This window comes from Gopherus flavomarginatus, chromosome 3, assembly GCF_025201925.1.
Source record: "Gopherus flavomarginatus isolate rGopFla2 chromosome 3, rGopFla2.mat.asm, whole genome shotgun sequence".
NCBI lineage: Eukaryota > Metazoa > Chordata > Testudines > Testudinidae > Gopherus > Gopherus flavomarginatus.
This window is the reverse complement of record NC_066619.1, coordinates 260,484,240-260,502,716: the sequence shown is the minus strand read 5'-3', so window position 1 is coordinate 260,502,716 and position 18,477 is coordinate 260,484,240. Positions and strand designations below refer to the sequence as shown.

Genomic DNA, 18,477 nt, shown 5'->3' with positions numbered 1-18,477 from the left:
AGATGGCTACACAAGTATTCTTCTCTCTCACCAGGCCTAATTATGATCAGTCTTTGTTGTGTGTGTGTGTAGCGGGTTAGCTACAGCTGTAAAAAGAGGCGTGGCTAAAGAAAAACAAACCACCCACTGAATGCAGAGAGAACACTCTGCATGGCACTGGATCCTCCAGCTGTGTCCGTGCCAACCACTGTTACACTAAATTAACTCAATATTGTATAGATCTAAGTCTGATGCAGAGCAAGAACAAACCAAAAGAAATCAATAATGCTGTTCCCAGAAAATAACCTGGTGTAGTATAAATAATTCTTTGGATGTATGCAATGTAAATAATGCTGGAGTCTCAAGAAACATTATGATAAAAAGCAAGGAACAACCAGGGTTACGTGGACTAAAATCTGACAATTGCATGTTAAACAACAGAGACAGCATGTGCTTTGGAAAACACTAAATAGCAGTTTCACCTCAAGCAAGTTGTAAAATGTATACAATATGATTCATTATTTTTCTACCTCATATTTCTAAAACACTATGGTATCTAGGCACATAGCCTCAGTTTAAAAGAGATAGTTCTCTCCATTCTTCCATTCATTTTGCTGCTTTGTAAATGGGATTGTTCTTATTTGTTTCTGGGAGAAGACATTGATGGCTATTCTGTGGTCAATGTTATTTCAGGAAGACTTCTGCAAACCAGGTAAGTCTTCCGTTGTGCCCTAAAGTGACAAGACGGAGATCATGTTTGTACAAGAAAAGTTGCAGCGGATTAGCTAAATTGATTTTAAATTAATCTAATTAAACAGGTCTCTCTAGTGTGTATGGCATCTGAAGAGCAACAATTAAACTGGTGCAAAGCCCCTAACATAGATCTACTTAAATGAATTTAATCCTTGCTTAAATCCTAGCTTGTGTCCATACATTATCAAATGAAGCTAAATTGATTTAAGCAAGGGTTAAATCAGTTTAAATGCAGGCATCTATATTAGAAGTTGGATAGTTGAGAGTCTGCAGCTGAGAATGTTAGGCTACCAAGAGTTTCACTTGAGACTCTGTCAGCCTTATCACTCCTGTTGATCACAGCTGCTGAGGTGGGTGACTGAGAAAGACACACTTGGATACAGACTAGCTCCAGTCGATTGAGGGTTTCATCTGCTAGAAAGAGGCTCTTGATGAAGATCCACTATTGGATAGGGAGCCAGCAGAAAATGTAGAAAACTGGAGTGATGTCCTCATGTCTGTCTAAATATTCCAGTAAGCAGGCTGCTGTCAGGCCATCTGAAACATTCATATGGCCTTCAGCTTGAGTCATTCCCCTCTCCCTCTAATTCTGTCTAGATCAGCGGTTCTCAAAGCCGGTCCACCGCTTCTTCAGGGAAAGCCCCTAGTAGGCCGGGGCCGGTTTGTTTACCTGCTGCTTCTGCAGGTTTGGCTGATTGCGGATCCTACTGGCCGCAGTTCGCCGTTCCAGACCAATGGGGGCTGCAGGAAGCGGCATAGGCTGAGGAATGTGCTGGCCGCCCTTCCTGCAGCCCCCACTGGCCTGGAGCGGCGAATCGTGGCCAATGGGAGCTGTGATCGGCCAAACCTGTGGACGCAGTGGGTAAACAAAACAGCCTGGCCCACTAGGGGTTTTCCATGAACAAGCAGCGGACCGGCTTTGAGAACCACTAGTCTAGATACTTTTACAGCCCTCATCTCTGTAGTACCTGAACATCCTAAAGTACATTGTAATAGAGAACACCCTTTTGCAGTCTAGTGGAAAGGTGGTGCATATGTGGATCAGAATGGGTAGTTTGCAGTAGTTAAGAAAGGGCACATTTTCCAATTGAGTTGAAATTAGAAAATGGCACTTCTGGGACACAGTTGCTTTTTGGTATCTAGGAGCAAGCAAAAAGTCTCAAAAGTCACCTTCTTGACAAGTAGAGTAAATACATCTTCAATGGGTGATGGAGTCAGACCTGCAGGTCCTTTTAACAACAACCCAGTTCCTACCTCTGTTTTACAGACTGAGTTTGAGATAGCAGCTTTTCATCTAAGTGCTTATCTTATCTCATAAGTAATGTTGCTGACACATATATGTGGTGGCCCAAAAGGTATCATGTTGTTCAAAGGAGATGAATTTGTATAAGTAAAGACTCCAATCTGATAGCATGATAATGTCCTAATTCAGGAACTCAGTGCCAAAACCCAGCTTGACCTAGCTGAATTCAGTTGCTCACAGTGGTGTTTGTAGTATTGTTGCTCCATGATACGTGGGGATTGGCATTATTGTGGTGGACCAGAAGAAGCTGCATATGTATTAAATATAGATGGTAAAACTGAGGAGCGGGCTCTGTCCCTGGGCTCACCACTCCTCCGTCATTGCTGGCCTCCGCTGCCTCCTCCCCGGCCCTGGGCTTTGGATGTGTAGCAGCAGGTTCCATCCCCAGCCAAGTGGCCCAGGCTCCAGCCATGGGATCTCAGATCCGGCTGTGAGGCTTCAGGCTCTGGCCCCAGGCTCATACCCCGCAATCACTCCTGGCCACGGCTATATCCTCTGGCTCTGAGCTTCAGCTGTGCAGTGGCAGGATCTGGCCATGGGGCTTTGGGCTCCGATCCAGGCTCACCACCCTCTGCCTGTCGCCCCTGGCCCCCACTGACTCCTCCATCCTGGGCTCCAGCTGTGGGAACCAGGATTCGGCCATAGGGCTTTGGGCGCTGGCCCTGGGCTTGCCCCCCTCATCATCCCTGGCCACCGCTGTGCCCTCTGGCCCGGAGCTTCAGATGTGTGGCAACAGGCTCTTCTCCAGCCACAGGGTTTCAGGCTCCAGCTTGGCCCCTGGGCTCGCTTCAACCCCCCTCCCATCATTACTGGCCCCCGCTGCCTCCTGCGGCCCCCCTTCCATCATCCTTGCCCTCCCCCACACTGCCTTGTCCCCACCCATCTCCCAATCCAGGGCTTAAATTGTCCCCCAGCTTGCTGGGACTGAGTAAATCTGCTGTAAAAAGTGATATTTGTATGTTTGCTAATATCACTTTTCATTGCCTTCCAGCTAGCTAGCAAGCCTGCTTCTGTGAAAAACTACATTAACAAACATACAAATATCACTTTTCACAATAGCAGATTTACTAGCCATCAAGTCTTTAAATAAATAAAAACAAAAAACAAAGAAACAACAACAAAGAACATGCAAAGCACCTTATTTTTGTTTCTATTCTGTTTAGGTCCAGTAAAGAACACAGACAATTGTACATTATATTTATTATTGAGTTTCAAAAATAAACCCAAATCCCTGTATAAGTAAATTACAATTATTTGGACATGTATATATGCATATTTCTTTCTTTTTCCTAATGTTAATTAAGTATTTTAGGAAAAATTGTCAGAGTGGCCATCAGCAAGAGATCGTGGCCCCAATCTGAGGCAGTGGTGGGCAACCTGTGGCTGGCAGACCATTTCTTTACATTTGCACAGCTGCCCACAGATCCCAGTCGCCCACCATTCGCTGTTCCCGGCCAATGGGAGCTGTGGGAAGCGACATGGGCCGGGCATTGCTTCCTGCAGCTCCCATTGGCCAGGAACAGCGAATAGTGGCCACTGGGAGCTGAGTGGCTGTGCAAATGTAAACAAATGGTCTGTTGGCCTGTGAGCTGCATTTGCACACCACTGCTCCGAGGCCACCAAAATTTTTGCTGTGAGAACCCTTTGCCTAGATCAAATCAGAGTTTTTGCCACTTTCTTGTACCAGGATGTGTCAGTGTTTAAAGTGTGGTAGAAGAGTACACTTATTCTCAATTTTGGCAGCGTAATTTCTGGGTCAGTGGACAAAACTCAGCTGAATCCAAGTTTTGTGGCATTGTTGCTCTGGGGCATGTCAGAGTTAGCCTGGAGTTTTAAGATGCAGCAAGCAGGCTAAGTGTGCTTTCTATATAGCTAGTGGAATTTGGACAATTGGGGCCAACAACTGGTTGGATCCAGGAGGAACCAAGTTTTGGGGTGTTGCTGCATTACAAAATGCATTGATTAGAAATGTTCTTGAGCAGTAGGAGCACCTCTGTTTGTTCTCTACTTAAGTAAAGGAAGTTGAGTAATGAGGGCCAAAAACTTGCTGCATCCAGCAGGGTCTGTGTCAGACCTGAAGCATTATTATGGCTGGGTGCAGATTTTCTTGCACTACCAGCTAGATCCAAAAGAATCCAGGTGTCAGCTGAGGGGAGGCTGCAATGCTGCCGCACTAGAATGTGTAATGCTCCAGATATCGATACAATCGGAGCATTTACATGTATTCTCTCTATACCCATTACAGTTTGGAGAGTTAGAGGCCCGAAGCAGGCTTGATTCAGGAGATGTCAGACCCGGTGTCTTGTATTGCTGTTGTGCATCAGACACTGGTTTGGGAGGTTTTTAGAGCAGGAAGAGTGTCCAGACAGTTTGTTCTACTCCAATTTAGGATGCGGAGGCCAAGGCTGGCAGGATCAGGTAGGACCCAGAGTATTTACCCAAACCCACTCAATCCGCACGAAGCCAAATGCAAAGACCCCATCCAGCAACCGTACCTTGTTTTGCAGAAGAGGCCCGATCACATAGAAACACAGCAGGAGCGCGGCGCCGACGCCCAAGGCGACCCCCAGCAGCACAGCGGGAGCCAGCAAGCCGGGAACCGGCTGCAAGGCTTCCACCCAGAACTGCAGCCCGATCTCCCCGCGGCAGGGCCCTGGCGGCGCCTCGCCAGCAGCAGAGGCCATGAACGAGCCCGCAGTGAGAACTCGAGGCGGGGGCACCAACTCCGCTTGGGACGAGGGAGGGGCCCCGGGCTAGGACCCAGAGCAGCTCCCGTGTGGGGAGCCCAGGGCATCTCAGCCCTCTCCCTGCAGGCCGAGGTTCGCGGCTGGGGACCGGGGAGCCCAGGGCCTTGGGGGAAGGGGAATCTCCGCTGGGGAGCGGCCCCCAACCCCTCTCGGGCCGGGAGGAGCGCGAGCGCGGCTGGAGTCGATCGCGGCAGATCTGTGGCTCGGCGCCTCGGCAGCTCGGCCTAGTTTGAGCCGGACCCCAGGCTGGAAAGAAACTTTCTCCAGGCCAGAGACTTGGCAGCGGCAGCCGCGCTCCACTGGGGGCTCCTGCGCCGGCTGCTCCCCCCGCGCCTGTCTCATGCGAGCAGCGGCTCCAGGGGGGCTCCGCGCCCCGCCGGGGGCTCTGCTGGCAGCCGGTTACTTCGTGCAAGTGCTGCTGCTGCTCGCGGCCCGGGCCTCCCCGGCAGCGGACCCCCCTCGCCTCGGCCAGCATCCGCCCCGTTGCAAAGACATCGCTGGGAGCCGCCCGGTGCGCGGAGACCCCTCTCCTCTCGGGGCCGGGCACGAGCTCTCGGTGCCCCTTGCCGCTGGCTTGCGGTTTCCTGCCCCCGAGGAGTCACCCCGCGGCCGGGCTCCCCGCCTCCCGAGCGGCGGATGGTGCAGCCAGACGGCAGCCCAGGTAAGAGGACGCTTGGCCAAGGCGTGGAAAGCCCTTGGGAGGGGCAAAGGGCTGCTGGTGATCTGCCCTCCCAGAGCACCCCGTGGCCGAACCTCATCCCTCTTCCTCGAGGTCGGGCAGAGGCGATGAGCCCCATTTTATCAGATGAGGAGGCTGAGTTGTAGACACATGAAAGGTCCAAATGTCCAAAAGCATCTGCTAACCTTGGGTGCCCGAGGTTCTTCAGATCTGATTTTCATTTCAGAGATACTGAGCACTCGGCATTTCTAAAATGTTGCCCCTTGGTATTGAGGCACCATTTCAGATTTGGGGGCGGGGTAATGCTTAATTCCTCATGAAAGAGATGCGGAGTCTCAACCAATTTGGTACTGGGACTCAAGCAATTTTTAAATTTTCATAATTGATGCAGGAAGCCCAAAAGTGCTGGGGCTATGAAGTGCCGAGCCTAGAGGTGCCAGGCTCAGGTCTGGCAATCCATGGCACAAATTAAGCAGTGGTGGTGCGGGGGCAACTTTAACCATGATTCCAGAGACTACTTAGGCACATGAAAACTCTAAGGGTTTTTTGTTTTTGTTTTTGTTTTTTTTTACAGGTAATAACTTAGAAATTAGGTGACATGAGCACAGTATCAAATTTTTGTACAAAGAAGAAAAAATATATACGGACAGCAATTAAAGCCATATGTTAAATTTATATGTAAATTTAGAACAATCAGGAGATAATATAGCAAGATAATCCCAAGCCTTGCGGTATCAGTTTTGTAGCCTTAACACAGATATCAGAAACATAGTTTGTACACTCTCTTTAGTAGACAGAAATAAAAATAAATAAAAGCTACTTAAAATCTGCTTACACCTGCAATTGTTGTTGTTTTCTAAATGTCTTGTGTTCCAAATTGTGACGAGGAGAATGAGACAGGTAATTTGTTCCAGGAATACGTAAAGGTAAATTATTGAAAACAGAACCACACTCCAGATATGAGCTAAAACAATGGATAATGCCATGGTCTCATCTTGGCAAAATCCAAGTGTTCTGAAGCTTCACATTGACAGGCTAAAATTACCAAATCTCTTACATGCCTGTCTCCCATTGTGGATCTTAAGTAGTTCTTAACTCTCTTGAGCACAGAGAAGTACCTCTCTTTTAATGTTGTAGAAACTGGAAGGCTCAACACAATCTACAATCTCAGCAAAGACTGGCAACCCCTTGGTAAGACGTTGAGAACATTCCAGAATTCAGAAATTGAAGTCAGTGTTTTTGGTGCATTGTGCTTCTTGGCAACTTTAATTCTGCATCCAGATCACCAAAATTGGTGCCTGTTGATCCGTAGTGATCTGCAGTTATTTTTGGTTTCTCATAATCAAGAAAATTTTCATTTTTTGGGTCACAAGCAGTTAGTGTACAAAGCAAACTGGAGTTGGAGGTGAATCGTCTATCAAGCTCTGCAAGAATTCTGTCCAGAATAGGATAGGTGAAATCAGATTTTATAGGTTCTTGAGTGCTCTTGGGAACACCAGTGTACTATAAACAAAAACCAAAGCTTATTGCCATTTTTATATTGCTGTGCTTAGCAGTTGCGATTGTCAGACACGGAATATCAATTTCAAGTTCTTTGGCAATGATTTCAGCTTCATCACACATCTCCTTCCATTTGCTTTGAGATGTTCTCATTTATTGAAGAGCAGCAACATTGCTTGCTACTAATTCCATGGCACTTAATAAATTCAGGTTTTCATTTTGCAGTTCTTCTGAAGCCCTGTGCAAAATCTTGAATATTCTTTCCCAAACCAAGAGCCTCAACAGAAAGGAATAGCTCTTTATCTTTGCCATCAAGCCCTTTGGAATGCTAACTGATGGTCCATCAGCTCTGAACTGAAATGGCTTCCAGTATTTCCACTACCGTGCCAATCTTGCATGTTGTTTCCAGAGGCAGTCACACCAGTGAGTTTCACATAATCTACCTAGTTCAAGTACCTTCTGGCCTAGCTCCTGTTGTGCCTTAACAAATGGTTCCCGGTACTTGTAACTACTGCTGAAGAAGATTTACAGTGCCTGAGCAAATGTAAAAACTCCCTGACACTGGGTGATGCTGGAACATGTGTCTGCAGTGACAAGATTAAGCCTGCAAGGACAGCATTTCCCATAAATGGCATGTGTAATCCTTTCCTGAATTCAAGCTTGTATGTCTTTCAGATGTCCACTCAGTACAGAACTGCCATCATAGCACTGGGCAAAAATGTAATTAATGTCGAGCTTCAGATGCTGTAGTTCTTCAATAATCATTTTTGAGACAGATCCAGCATTTGGATTTTTCCGTGTGGAAGCAACCCTGAGCTCTTTCCTGAATGATTCCTTTTCCACAGAAGCGTAAAAAGAGACACAGCTGTTCTTTTTTTGGTGTATCTTTAGCTTCATCAACAAGGACAGAAAAATACTTGTTTTGTCTTTTTTTAATTTTTTTTAACCACTGTCTGTCAGGGTGTGTCTACACTGAAAAAGTTGTGCACAGGTTAGCTGTGAGCAGGGCCGGTGCAACCATTTAGGCGGACTAGGCGGTTGCCTAGGGCGCCGAGATTTGAGGGCGCCAAAAAGCACCCTCAAATTTTTTTTAAATAGTTGAGCAGCCGCTGCTGCTGGGAGAGAGAGGGAGTCTGAGCTGCCGGCAGCAGCCGGCAGCCCAGGGTGTCCCCTGGGTCAGGGCGCCGCAGCAGCAGCCGGCAGCCCAGGGTGTCCCCTGGGTCAGGGCGCCGCAGCGGCAGCCGGCAGCCCAGGGTGTCCCCTGGGTCAGGGCGCCGCAGCAGCAGCCGGCAGCCCAGGGTGTCCCCTGGGTCAGGGTGCCGCCGGAGAGGGCGGCAGGCAGCTCCCGTGGAGCTGCCGCAGTGGTGCCTGTGGGCGGTCCGGTGGTCCGCGGCTCGGGTGGAGCTGCTGGTTGTGCCTGCAGACGGTCGGCTGCTTGCGCGGCTCCGGTGGACCTCCCGCAGACACCACTGCGGCAGCTCCACCGGAGCCAGGGAGCACCGGACCCTCTGCAGGCACCACTGCGGCAGATCCACCGGAGCTGCTGGATCAGCGCGTGGGGCGGCAACATTGCCGTCCGCCTAGGGCGCTCAAAACCCTAGTGCCGGTCCTGGCTGTGAGGTAGCTTGAATCCAGCCCAGCCCAGGTAATGATAGCAGTGAAGGCAGTACAGCTAGGCTTCAGCATGGGTAGTGCAAGTCTGGTATGCACTCTTGGTGCATACTTGGTTTACTAGTCCATTCTGAAGCCTGTGCTGTGCTGTCTTCATTTCTTTTGTTACCCATGCCAGCTGGATTCAAGTTGAGCAGACAAGCCCATGTACAGCTTTTGCTGTGTAGATATGTCTTTAAATCTGATAACAAAGGCTAGTAGCACCTTTTCTGCATCAGGACTGCCAGCTACAATGGTGGTAGCTCCGTGGGGAACTTCTACAGTTCCTTACTATGGAAATAGCCAGCTTTAGCACTGGGTGAATTAGTGCAGACAAGGCCATTGCCAGATTTAATATCTGTGCGTCAGTTTATTCTTCTGGAAGGTAGGATAGTATTACCTAAATCAAGAGTCACCTCAACGTATCCTCTGTGAGGTTGTCAGATTTTAATTTGTGTGCACTCTTCCATTCGCTCTGTTAATGGGGGAGCGGAAAATAGTCCTGAGATTTGAACTGTTCTGTATGCACTGAGATGCGAGTAAGTTTTATTTAAGAGTCTGCATGTTTCTTATTTTGATTTATTCTTACAATTTAGATCCTTAATATATTAGCCTCCACTCCAAACCTAACCACTCAGCACTGACCAAATCATCATTTGCCGGGGGGCTGGGGGGGAAATCAGTGGAAATCACATACCACAAGGGTGTTGGAACTAGGGGTGCTGGAGGTGCGGCAGCACCACTTGACTTGAAGTCATATACAGGGTTTACAGTTTTGTTCAATGGTTTTTAGCACCCCCGCTATACTAATTATGCCAATGCCACTGCGTACCAGGAAATCATTTTCTGAGTCACTTCAGTTTACTGACTTTCATAAACTCATTTTTGTAGTTAATATTTGTATTGTACACTGAAACTGTGGATTACATTTGTAACCACACAGATCACTTTAACCCACATTTGACAACTGTCATTATATAAAAGACATTTTACAGAAGTATAGACATCTTTGCCAGGAACTAGGTATCTACTGTAAATCTCAAATGAGACCATAGAACAGTGGCATACCGGTTAGAATGTATTTAAAAATGAACCTTTGTTTTTCAATTAATTTTCATTAATCTTAGTTTATCTCCTTTTAACTTGTGTTTACAGATTAATATGATACTTCGTAATTTTATGTTTACTTAAAGTTTAAATATTTTATTCACTATTTAATATTTAAATACTGCTTTGCCATAGCTACTTGTCCTCTGCCTCCAGATTAAATTTGATCAATTAACAAGAAAGATTTTTGAATTCCTCTCCTTGCTTAACCCTGAAAGACAAATTGAGTTCTTTCTGCTTCTTCCATCTTCATCAATAGTGCATTGAATAATTCTGTTGATGTATGCGGCCAGACAGAATACAGCTTGCTTTTCTTGACTGATATTGGTTCCTGCACCACTGAGAGTAAAAACATGTTTGCATCCATAAAATAAACAGATTTGACTTGAAACAGAGAAAGTATGTATTTGATTGTGGTGATGTTTTTTACAGAGCTGCTCCTCTGACCACACTGGACTGTAAAGAAAATCCTATGTTTATTTTTGGCATGCTGGACATACTAGATATGTTAGTGAACAGTCTTATTATCTATCATCTAAGTCATTAGCTAGGAGAGTGCGTGGTCTTGAGGGTAGAGTAGCAGAATGAGGATCAGAGTTGAGATACATTTCTGGCTCTAATACTGACATGTTCTGATGTCTTGTGTCAAGTCACTTAAGGGACACTGGTTAGGTTTAAAGTTTTGATGTTCCTGCCCCACAGATCTCAACCTAATCTTTATACTTCCATATGGCTGGCAGGCAGGCAAGTATTATTATTCCCATTTTACAGCGATGAGAATTGAGGCACAGTGTCCAAGCACAGAATGTACTTTAAAAAAACATATATACAAACTGTAAATAATAAACAAGACTGTTTGTTTTTTTTCTCAAATTTAAAATTTTCTTGGGGTTTGATTTTAAATATTCTCCTATAAGAACTGCAACGCAGTCACTGTAGTGTTGTGTTTAAGAGTCTTCTGGAAAGTAACTATCCTATAAACAGACATGACAATGATTTGAAAGTGTCAATTTCATTCCAGTTTAAAGTCAGTTTCTAGTCTATTATTATTCCTAATAATGCCCCTAGAGCCCCACACAGATGTAGTAGAGCAGTGGTCTCCAAAGTGGGGTGTACACACCCCAGGGGGTGCGTAAGAGAATCCTTGGGGGTGCGTGGCAGGAGAAGCATCTTTTTTTTTATTTTGCTTTGGCAAAAATGGTAGAGCCAGCGCAGCAGGGGGTGCGTGCTCAAAATTTTTTTACTAATGGGTGTGCAATCAAAAAAGTTTGGGGACCACTGAAGTAGAGGACTGTAAAACTCTACTATTGGTTAGGAGGATTGTCACTCTGTATCATCTCAGCTGCTGATTGGTGAAGGCAGATGAGGGGGCAGGGTGGGTGATTTTAGTGCAGTAGAAGAAACTGAGCACGGGAGCTGCAGCCAGAGAACCCCAGCTCCTAGAGGAGGGGACCTGGCTGCAGGTAAGAGCTTGGGCTGGGGCATGCACTATGAGAAAACCTCTAATATGAAACTGGGGGTGGTGGGAAATGCCCCCTGGCCCTCCCTAAGTGGTGCCCCTGCATGGTATCTGAAGTAGGGGAACCCAAAAACTAAGGCTCCCCAAATTAGTGAACACATTGAAAATTTGGGCCTAAGTGACTTGAGTGACTCTATGCAGGATGTCTGTAGCAGAGGGAGGAATAAAATCCAGAACTCCTAACTTCCAACACTGTGCTTTAACCACTAGACCAGAGATGGCTAACCTGTGGCTCCGGAGCTGCATGCGGCTCTTCAGAAGTTAATATGCAGCTCCTTGCGTAGGTGCTGACGCTGGGGCTGGAGCTACGGGTGCCAACTTTCCACTGCTCAACCCCAGGCCATGCCACGCCTTACCCCAAGGCTCCTGGCCCCTTCCCTGAGAACTGCTGCACCCTTACTCCTCCCCCCTCCATCCCACAGCCTCCTGTACAATGCAAAACAGTTGATCGTGATAGGGAGGGGGAGGTGCTGATCAGCAGGGCTCCCAGCGTGCTGGAGGTTGGGGGGGAAGCAGGGGGAGGAGCTGATGGGGGGGCTGCTGATGTATTAACGTGACTCTTTGGCAATGTACATTGGTAAATTCTGGCTCCTTCTCAGGCTCAGGTTGGCCACCCATTTACTAGATTATGCTTCCTAACCATGTAGTTTATCTTCCTTATATTTAACCACAGTATGTATCTTTGCTTCTATATTTTTGAAAGTTTTAGGAGTGCCACTTATGACCTAAGAATTGGGCGTATACTGGGTGACCCATTGTCTTTCACCTACCATATACACATTATTTCATGACACGGAGAACATAGTGGGTGTAGTTAGAAATACAGATCTAACTCTGTGATTAATAAAAGGCCTAATGGAGAAAACCAATACAAAATATCACCAGAAAGTCAAAAATTGTATGTGATGGTTTCGCCACTGAAAGAAATATCTTAAAGTTGGTAAAATGTATTTTTACTCCATGTGGCTAATTATTATACATAGCAAGAGAGAGTACACTTGCCCCAGAAATTAAACAAAGGACAGGAGAGAAATAAGTTAAGTGACTTGCCCCAGAGGCATGCTGCAGGTCAGTGGTAGGGCCAAGGCATAAGAACGCAGACCCCAGGTCCAATGTTCTATTCATTAGTTGCTGCCACTTCTCACAATCTTATGAGTTTTGAGTACGGAAATCAGAATTTGTACTTTAGTGTAAAGCACATCACCAGTCTGAGACTTAGAATCAACAGTAATAGAAATGTATTTTGTAAATAAGGTCCTGGGTTTATAGTCACTCTTCTTTTGTGTTAACTGTAGGTTGTTACAGATAAGCAACGGATTCAAAGAAAGAGAGACTGCTTCGGTATGACAGGTATGTATTCATTTTAACTGCCCTTCCAATTGTTCTAAACCTCAAAGTGCTGGAGAATCCTGGGAGCCAGATACTTTTAAAAAATTTGTTTTATAATAACATTTGCAATATAATAAAACATGATGCATCTCTGTTTCTCAGTCGCTATAGCAGGAGTCGGCAACCTCTGGCACGCGGCTTGCCTGGGTAAGCACCCTGGTGGGCCGGGCCAGTTTGTTTACCTGCTGTGTCGGCAGGTTCGGCCGACTACGGCTCCCACTGGCTGTGTTTTGCTGTCCCAAGCCAATGGGGGTGGCAGGAAGCTGCAGCCAGCACATCCCTCTGTCTGCACTGCTTCCCGCAGCCCCCATTGGCCTGGGATGGTGAACTGCGGCCAGTGGGAGCCAAAGTCGGCTGAACCTGCCATTGCGGCAGGTAAACAAACTGGCCAGCCTGCCAGGGTGCTTACCCTGGTGAGCCACGTGCCAGAGGTTGCCGACCCCTGCGCTATAGCTATGTCTGCACTTCGCGGTAAACCCAGGCCTGTGAGATCCAGGCTTGTGGACTTGGTCTTTCCAAGACCATGATGAAGCATCTGCACGACATTTTAAACCAAGGCTTACAGTTGCTGGACCTGGGTCTCACAACTGTGCTTACGTGTCCACACTGCATTAGGCTGACCTGACTTGGGTTTGTGGTTTGAGCTGCATTCACACTGGAAACTGACAGGGCTTGGACCTGAGTCACAGCAGGATTTGGGATCTGACCCACCCATCCAAAAGAGTCTAGAACCTAGGTCCTGAGTAAGCTTGGGCTTTGGCCAGCATGCAGGGCCACCATAAAAAAGAGTAACCATGCAGGAGGTGTAGGGCAGCCAAAGTGACCCACCAGTGGAGCATCGTGGCATAGCTGTAGCACCTCCAGCTATGGTGCCCCAGAGAAACATTTATGCGTTCATCAGAATATATCATCCCATCATCCCTCATGGAAATGTGCATCTTAGTTCCTAATACCGTAGACTGTGGCAAGCAAATCTTTTGAGGCAGACTGGATAAGGGAAAGGCCATCTTGCTGAATTGTGGAGAAAGGGGGGCTCAGAAGTAGGTCCTCCTTTTCCCAGTAGTGTTCCCCCTTTCGTGATAGAGTATCGGTTTTTACCATTTCAGTTTCCCGAGTGGTAGGTAATTGTAAACTTGAATCAGAAGAACACAGCTCACCTTAGCTGCCTTTGGTTCAAAGCTCAGGCCTTGTGGAGGTATTGGAGGTTCTTATGGGCAGTAAATACCTGTACTGCGTGCTTGGCTCCCTCAAGGTGGTGGTGCTATTCTTCTAATGCAGTTTTGATTGTGAGCAGCTCCTTGTCCACTATTTCATAGTTCATCTCTGTGGGGATGATATTTTGAGAGTAGAATGCACAGATGTGAAGAACTGACTGGGGTCTGAGTCGCTGAGAGAGACCTATCCTGAGGGCCACGTTGGATGCATCTGCTTCCAATTTAAATGGATGAGTTGGGTCAGGGTGTGCCAGAATTAGGGCTGTGGTGAAGGCAGTCTTGAGCTGATTAAAAGCGAGCTGGGCTTCAGGTACCCAAGTGAATCAAATGGCTTTATGAAGGAGGCAAGTCGGGGGCTATTTGTTCACAGCCACTGGAGATGAATCAACTATTAAAATTTGCAAATCCCAGGGAGCACTGAAGTTCTCAGTGGGTCTAGGGTGCTGTACAGTTACGGATGACTTCCACCTTCTGCATATCTATTTGAATGCCCCGTATAACCTAAAAATTCAGCGGTGGTCTGGTGTACAAACTAAGCTTCCATAGTCGCTCCAGGACAGACTGACATTATGGCAGTGCTGCTCAGGGCTTCTCAGAAAACACCGATATATCATCAAGGTAGATGTCCCCGAACATTGTTTATGAAATGTTGAAATGTTGTGAGGGCATTGGTTCAGCTGAACAGCATTACTAAATATTCAGAGTGCCCATATCAGGTATGAAAATCTGTCTTCCATTCATCCCCAGGCCTTATGCATGCTAAATTATATGTCCCTGAAAGATCAAGTTTAGTGAAAAAGTTCTGGCAGTCCAGCAATTCTGGTGCAGGGGGTACCGATTTGAATAGTCACCTGAATCAATGCATGATAGGCTATGCAGAAGCGTAGTGGCCTATCCTTTTTTCACACAAAGAGGACCAGTGCCCCCCTGCAGAAGTGGATCTCTGAATGAAGCCCTTTGTGAGATTGTTCTGCTATACACGCTTAGTGCATCTAGCTCTGGTTTAGACATAGTGTCTGTCTATCCACAGGGCACCTTGCCCTGGGTTTTAGGTCTCTATTGGACAGATGTAGTCCCTGTGTGGGGATAGTATATTTGCTTTTTTGTTTTCAAACACATCCAGGTAGTCTCAGTGCTTGTCGAGAAGGCTGAGCTTCTGGTCTGGGGCTGCACTCTTCTGGTTACCCCTCACAGTGCAGGGTCTTACTTCTTAGGGTTTTATCCAATTCTGGGACCATAGATGCGACCACTTGGAGTTGGTCTATTTGTTGGAGGCAAGCTATCTGTCAATATTCGGAGGAGAAGCTAATGTTCCTCCGTCACCAGGAGATCCATAGGGAGTGCAGCTCCAACCAAGGAATGCCAAGAATTATTGAAAAGAATAGAGAGCAGATCACATCAAAACATACTAATTCCTGATGCCCTTCCATTTCTGCCTCTAAGAGGACGGTGTCTTAGGTCACCAGTCCTGATGATAGGAATAACCCATCGATTGTGTCCACCAGGTCTGGTGTGGGTTTTGGCAGGAGAAGGATCTGTAGGGTTTGGGCTGCCTTAACATGTATAAAGTTAGCAGCAGCTCTGGAGTCTGTCATTGCTAGTTGCAGGGGAGTCTCCTGTGCTTGCTCCAAGACCCGCAACTGCAGTGGCAATTGGAAATGCGGGGAGAGCCCACGGTTCATTTGTTGGGCTCTACTTGAGGGCGGCTGCAGAGCATGGAAGTTTGGTGATGCCCAGGTTGTACCCCCCCCCCCCACTATTGGCCTAGGCTGGTCTATTTCCTGAGCTCTTTCAAGCTAGACAGGAGGCAAAGGTGTGTCCTGGCTACACACAGTAAAAACAGGTTCGGCTATTGTGAACATTCCTTCTCCTCCAGGGTTGGGCATGACCAGGGTGAGCCAGGTTGACTTGCATGGATTCAGGACTTGGTGTAGAGGGTGGGCATAGCAGTAGTAACATAACGCTGTCATTGAGCATCACAGTTTTTGCTGAAAAGCATCCTATTTTTTTCTGTTTTGTCCTATCTCTTACCCTCTTGTTTATTCTCACAGTGTCTGTAGCTTTGAAACAAGAAAAGCTAATGGCAATATTGGAAATTGAAGTGCAGTAAATTACCACCTTTGTCTGTTCAGTGGTGTGTGTAATTGAAGGGACTTTAAATTGGTTCTTGTGTGAGGGCTGCTTTTGAGGACACTGAATAACTCCAAGGGGAGAAAAAAAACAAATATAGTAAATGCATTTTTGAAAAACAAAAATAAGACAAGGTAACTGAAAGTTTTGTTGATGTTAGGATTCATTAGGAAAAACAAATTCCAAATTTCTTTACAGATTCAAAATATGCAGCTTTGAGGGAAGGGCTAACTATTAGAATTACTGTATTTATTGTTTAAAATGCACAGTTTTTTCTATTGGTAACTGAGCATCAGCACCAAGCTTGTCACTTCACACATAAGGCATGGCCCATGCCCTGACATAGCCCATGCCATGTCTTACAATCTGCTGTAATTCTGACACTGACAACACTAGTATAGTTTGTATGAGTTCGGATGTGGTGCAGAGGTATATGAATGTCAAAGAATGGACTTGTGGGATTCTGCACCCACTGCTTGCCAGACTATAGCTGAACGTCTTAAATTCCAGATTACTGTGTTTTGTTTTTGTGACTAATAGCTGCCTTCATTTCAGCTTTCCTTTTTTTTTTAAAAAAAAAAAAAGGTGCCCCACTTTACTTTGTGTGTCATTCATCTCCTATAATGGCTGGTTGTTAGAGGATAAAGTCTGCTACACATGCCAGCTACAGAAGCCACTCCTTTTAACGCTGGAGTTCCAAGATTCAGTCCCTAATGATGACCAATAACACTGGTCTACAGTTTTTGAGAAGTCGTCTGCTTCAGAGATAAAATGTGATATTTATTATGTATTTTGATGTGCTGAATTCAAATATGACAATTAAAACAACTGATTGGCTACTGTTTCTAAGATATTTAAGTTTTTACATTTTATGTCTATGTATATTGTGTAGATAGTAGAGTTTTTAATCATAAATTGTAAACCTAGGTCTTTTCATGTGTTTATGGTTGCTTTACATGATAATATTTCACCTGTCCTGTTTATGGAACACTTTAAAAATCAGCGAAAGGGTTATATAAATAAAATGTATTATGAAACAAAAGGCAAAAAACGATTCTGTACATAGTTTAGTCCTATTCAGTGTCTACTCGGCGCTTCTTGGCTTGTTTCTTGTATTCATTAAGTGGAGCTTCTCTTGTCACTGTCCAGCAATAGTCTGCAAGCATTGATGAGCTCCATTTGCCCTGATAGCCTGCCAGGAGATTCCACTGCTGTAGTCTGGAGCCCAACAGCTCTGCCTTACTCTTGGGGAGTTCCAAATCCCTGACAAGGTCATTCCGTTCACCTTGTGTTATGAGGTGTGGTTCAGAGGAGGAGGATGGGAGAACATGTGGATCCTGTGACATTGATGGTTCAGGAGCAGAAGTTTCATCCTCTTCCTCGTCTGATTCAAGTGAGAATGATTCTGGTGCATCAGGAACCGGCAGTCCTTCTCCGTGGGGGTACTGGGCGTATAGCTGATGGAATGTTTGGATAATGCACAGTCCACTTTTTCTTCTTTGACACACCTTTTCCCAACTGGAGGCACCATGCAGAAGTAACAACTGCTGGTATGATCTGTTGGCTTTCTCCAAATCATTGGCACTGCAAAAGGCATAGATTTCCTTTTCCTGTTCAACCGCTGGCGAAGATTTGTTGCACAAGTGTTGAAGCATATGTGTGGGGCCCACCTCTTGTCCTGATCTCCAATTTTGCAGCCAAAATAAAGGTGATAGCCTTTCTTAACCAGAGTGGTTATACTGTGCTTTTGTGATGCAAAAGTCACTTCACCACAAACATAGCAGAAGTTATCTGCACTCTTCACAAAAGTACGAGGCATCTCTGCTCACTTTGGCTAAACAGAAATGTGTCCCTTTGCAAAATCAAACACTGACAAAGAAGAGAGCACGACACTGTATGATTTCTAGAGCTGATATAGGGCAATTTGTTCAGCAGAGTGATGTAAGCTTCGTTATGATTGCATCATCCATGACTTCTAGGAAGAACATGATGCAATTCATATCATGTATGATGCAATATCAGCTTCAGATTGCATCATTCATTGTTTTGCCTAAAAAGCAAGTACTGTCCAAACCCAGTCATAGATTTATTCATAGATGCAGTCAAAGATGTATTTTAGTCATTTCTGGTTTAAATTGAGATCCCTTCCCTTTATAACTCACTTATCCTCCGCCATTCCCAAGTCAAGGGTCGTATATACTGACCTAATAGCATATCTTGAAAACTAGAGCCAATCAACAATTTTAAGCATCATTTTCGTTCTCAGTGACCCAGAATTAGTAAAGTTTGACTACATTTATTTCAGAAGCATTTTGGCTGTAGAGCAGTGTAATTGAGGTCATTGCAAATGCAAGATCCACCTCTTTGCACATAGATTACCAAAATGGAAGAGACTACAAATGGCTAACAGATTCTGCTCTTACATATCTATCCCCTGGACTCATAGGAAAGTGAGCAGAGAATATGGTCTGTAATTGAACAGCAAAGATTTTTCTTAATAATTCATG

General features: G+C 45.8%; 2 protein-coding genes across 7 annotated transcripts in view; one reads left to right on the top strand and one right to left on the bottom strand.

Annotated features, from left to right (window-relative positions):
• The window catches only part of EVC (EvC ciliary complex subunit 1), a 94,627-nt gene extending 89,707 nt beyond the window's left edge, over positions 1-4,920 (bottom strand). For both annotated transcript variants that reach the window (XM_050947454.1, XM_050947455.1), the window contains exon 1: positions 4,531-4,920. In XM_050947454.1, coding sequence (XP_050803411.1) covers positions 4,531-4,719 — 189 coding nt within the window. In that variant the 5' untranslated portion in view covers positions 4,720-4,920. The remainder of the gene's footprint in view (positions 1-4,530) is intronic.
• The window catches only part of EVC2 (EvC ciliary complex subunit 2), a 168,672-nt gene continuing 155,115 nt past the window's right edge, over positions 4,921-18,477 (top strand). For 4 of the 5 annotated variants that reach the window (XM_050947364.1, XM_050947365.1, XM_050947363.1 and 1 more), the window contains exons 1-2: positions 4,921-5,443; positions 12,533-12,587. In XM_050947364.1, coding sequence (XP_050803321.1) covers positions 5,123-5,443; positions 12,533-12,587 — 376 coding nt within the window. In that variant the 5' untranslated portion in view covers positions 4,921-5,122. Of the gene's footprint in view, positions 5,444-7,306; positions 7,385-12,532; positions 12,588-18,477 lie in introns of those variants that run through there. The other variant, XM_050947366.1, reaches the window with a different exon arrangement.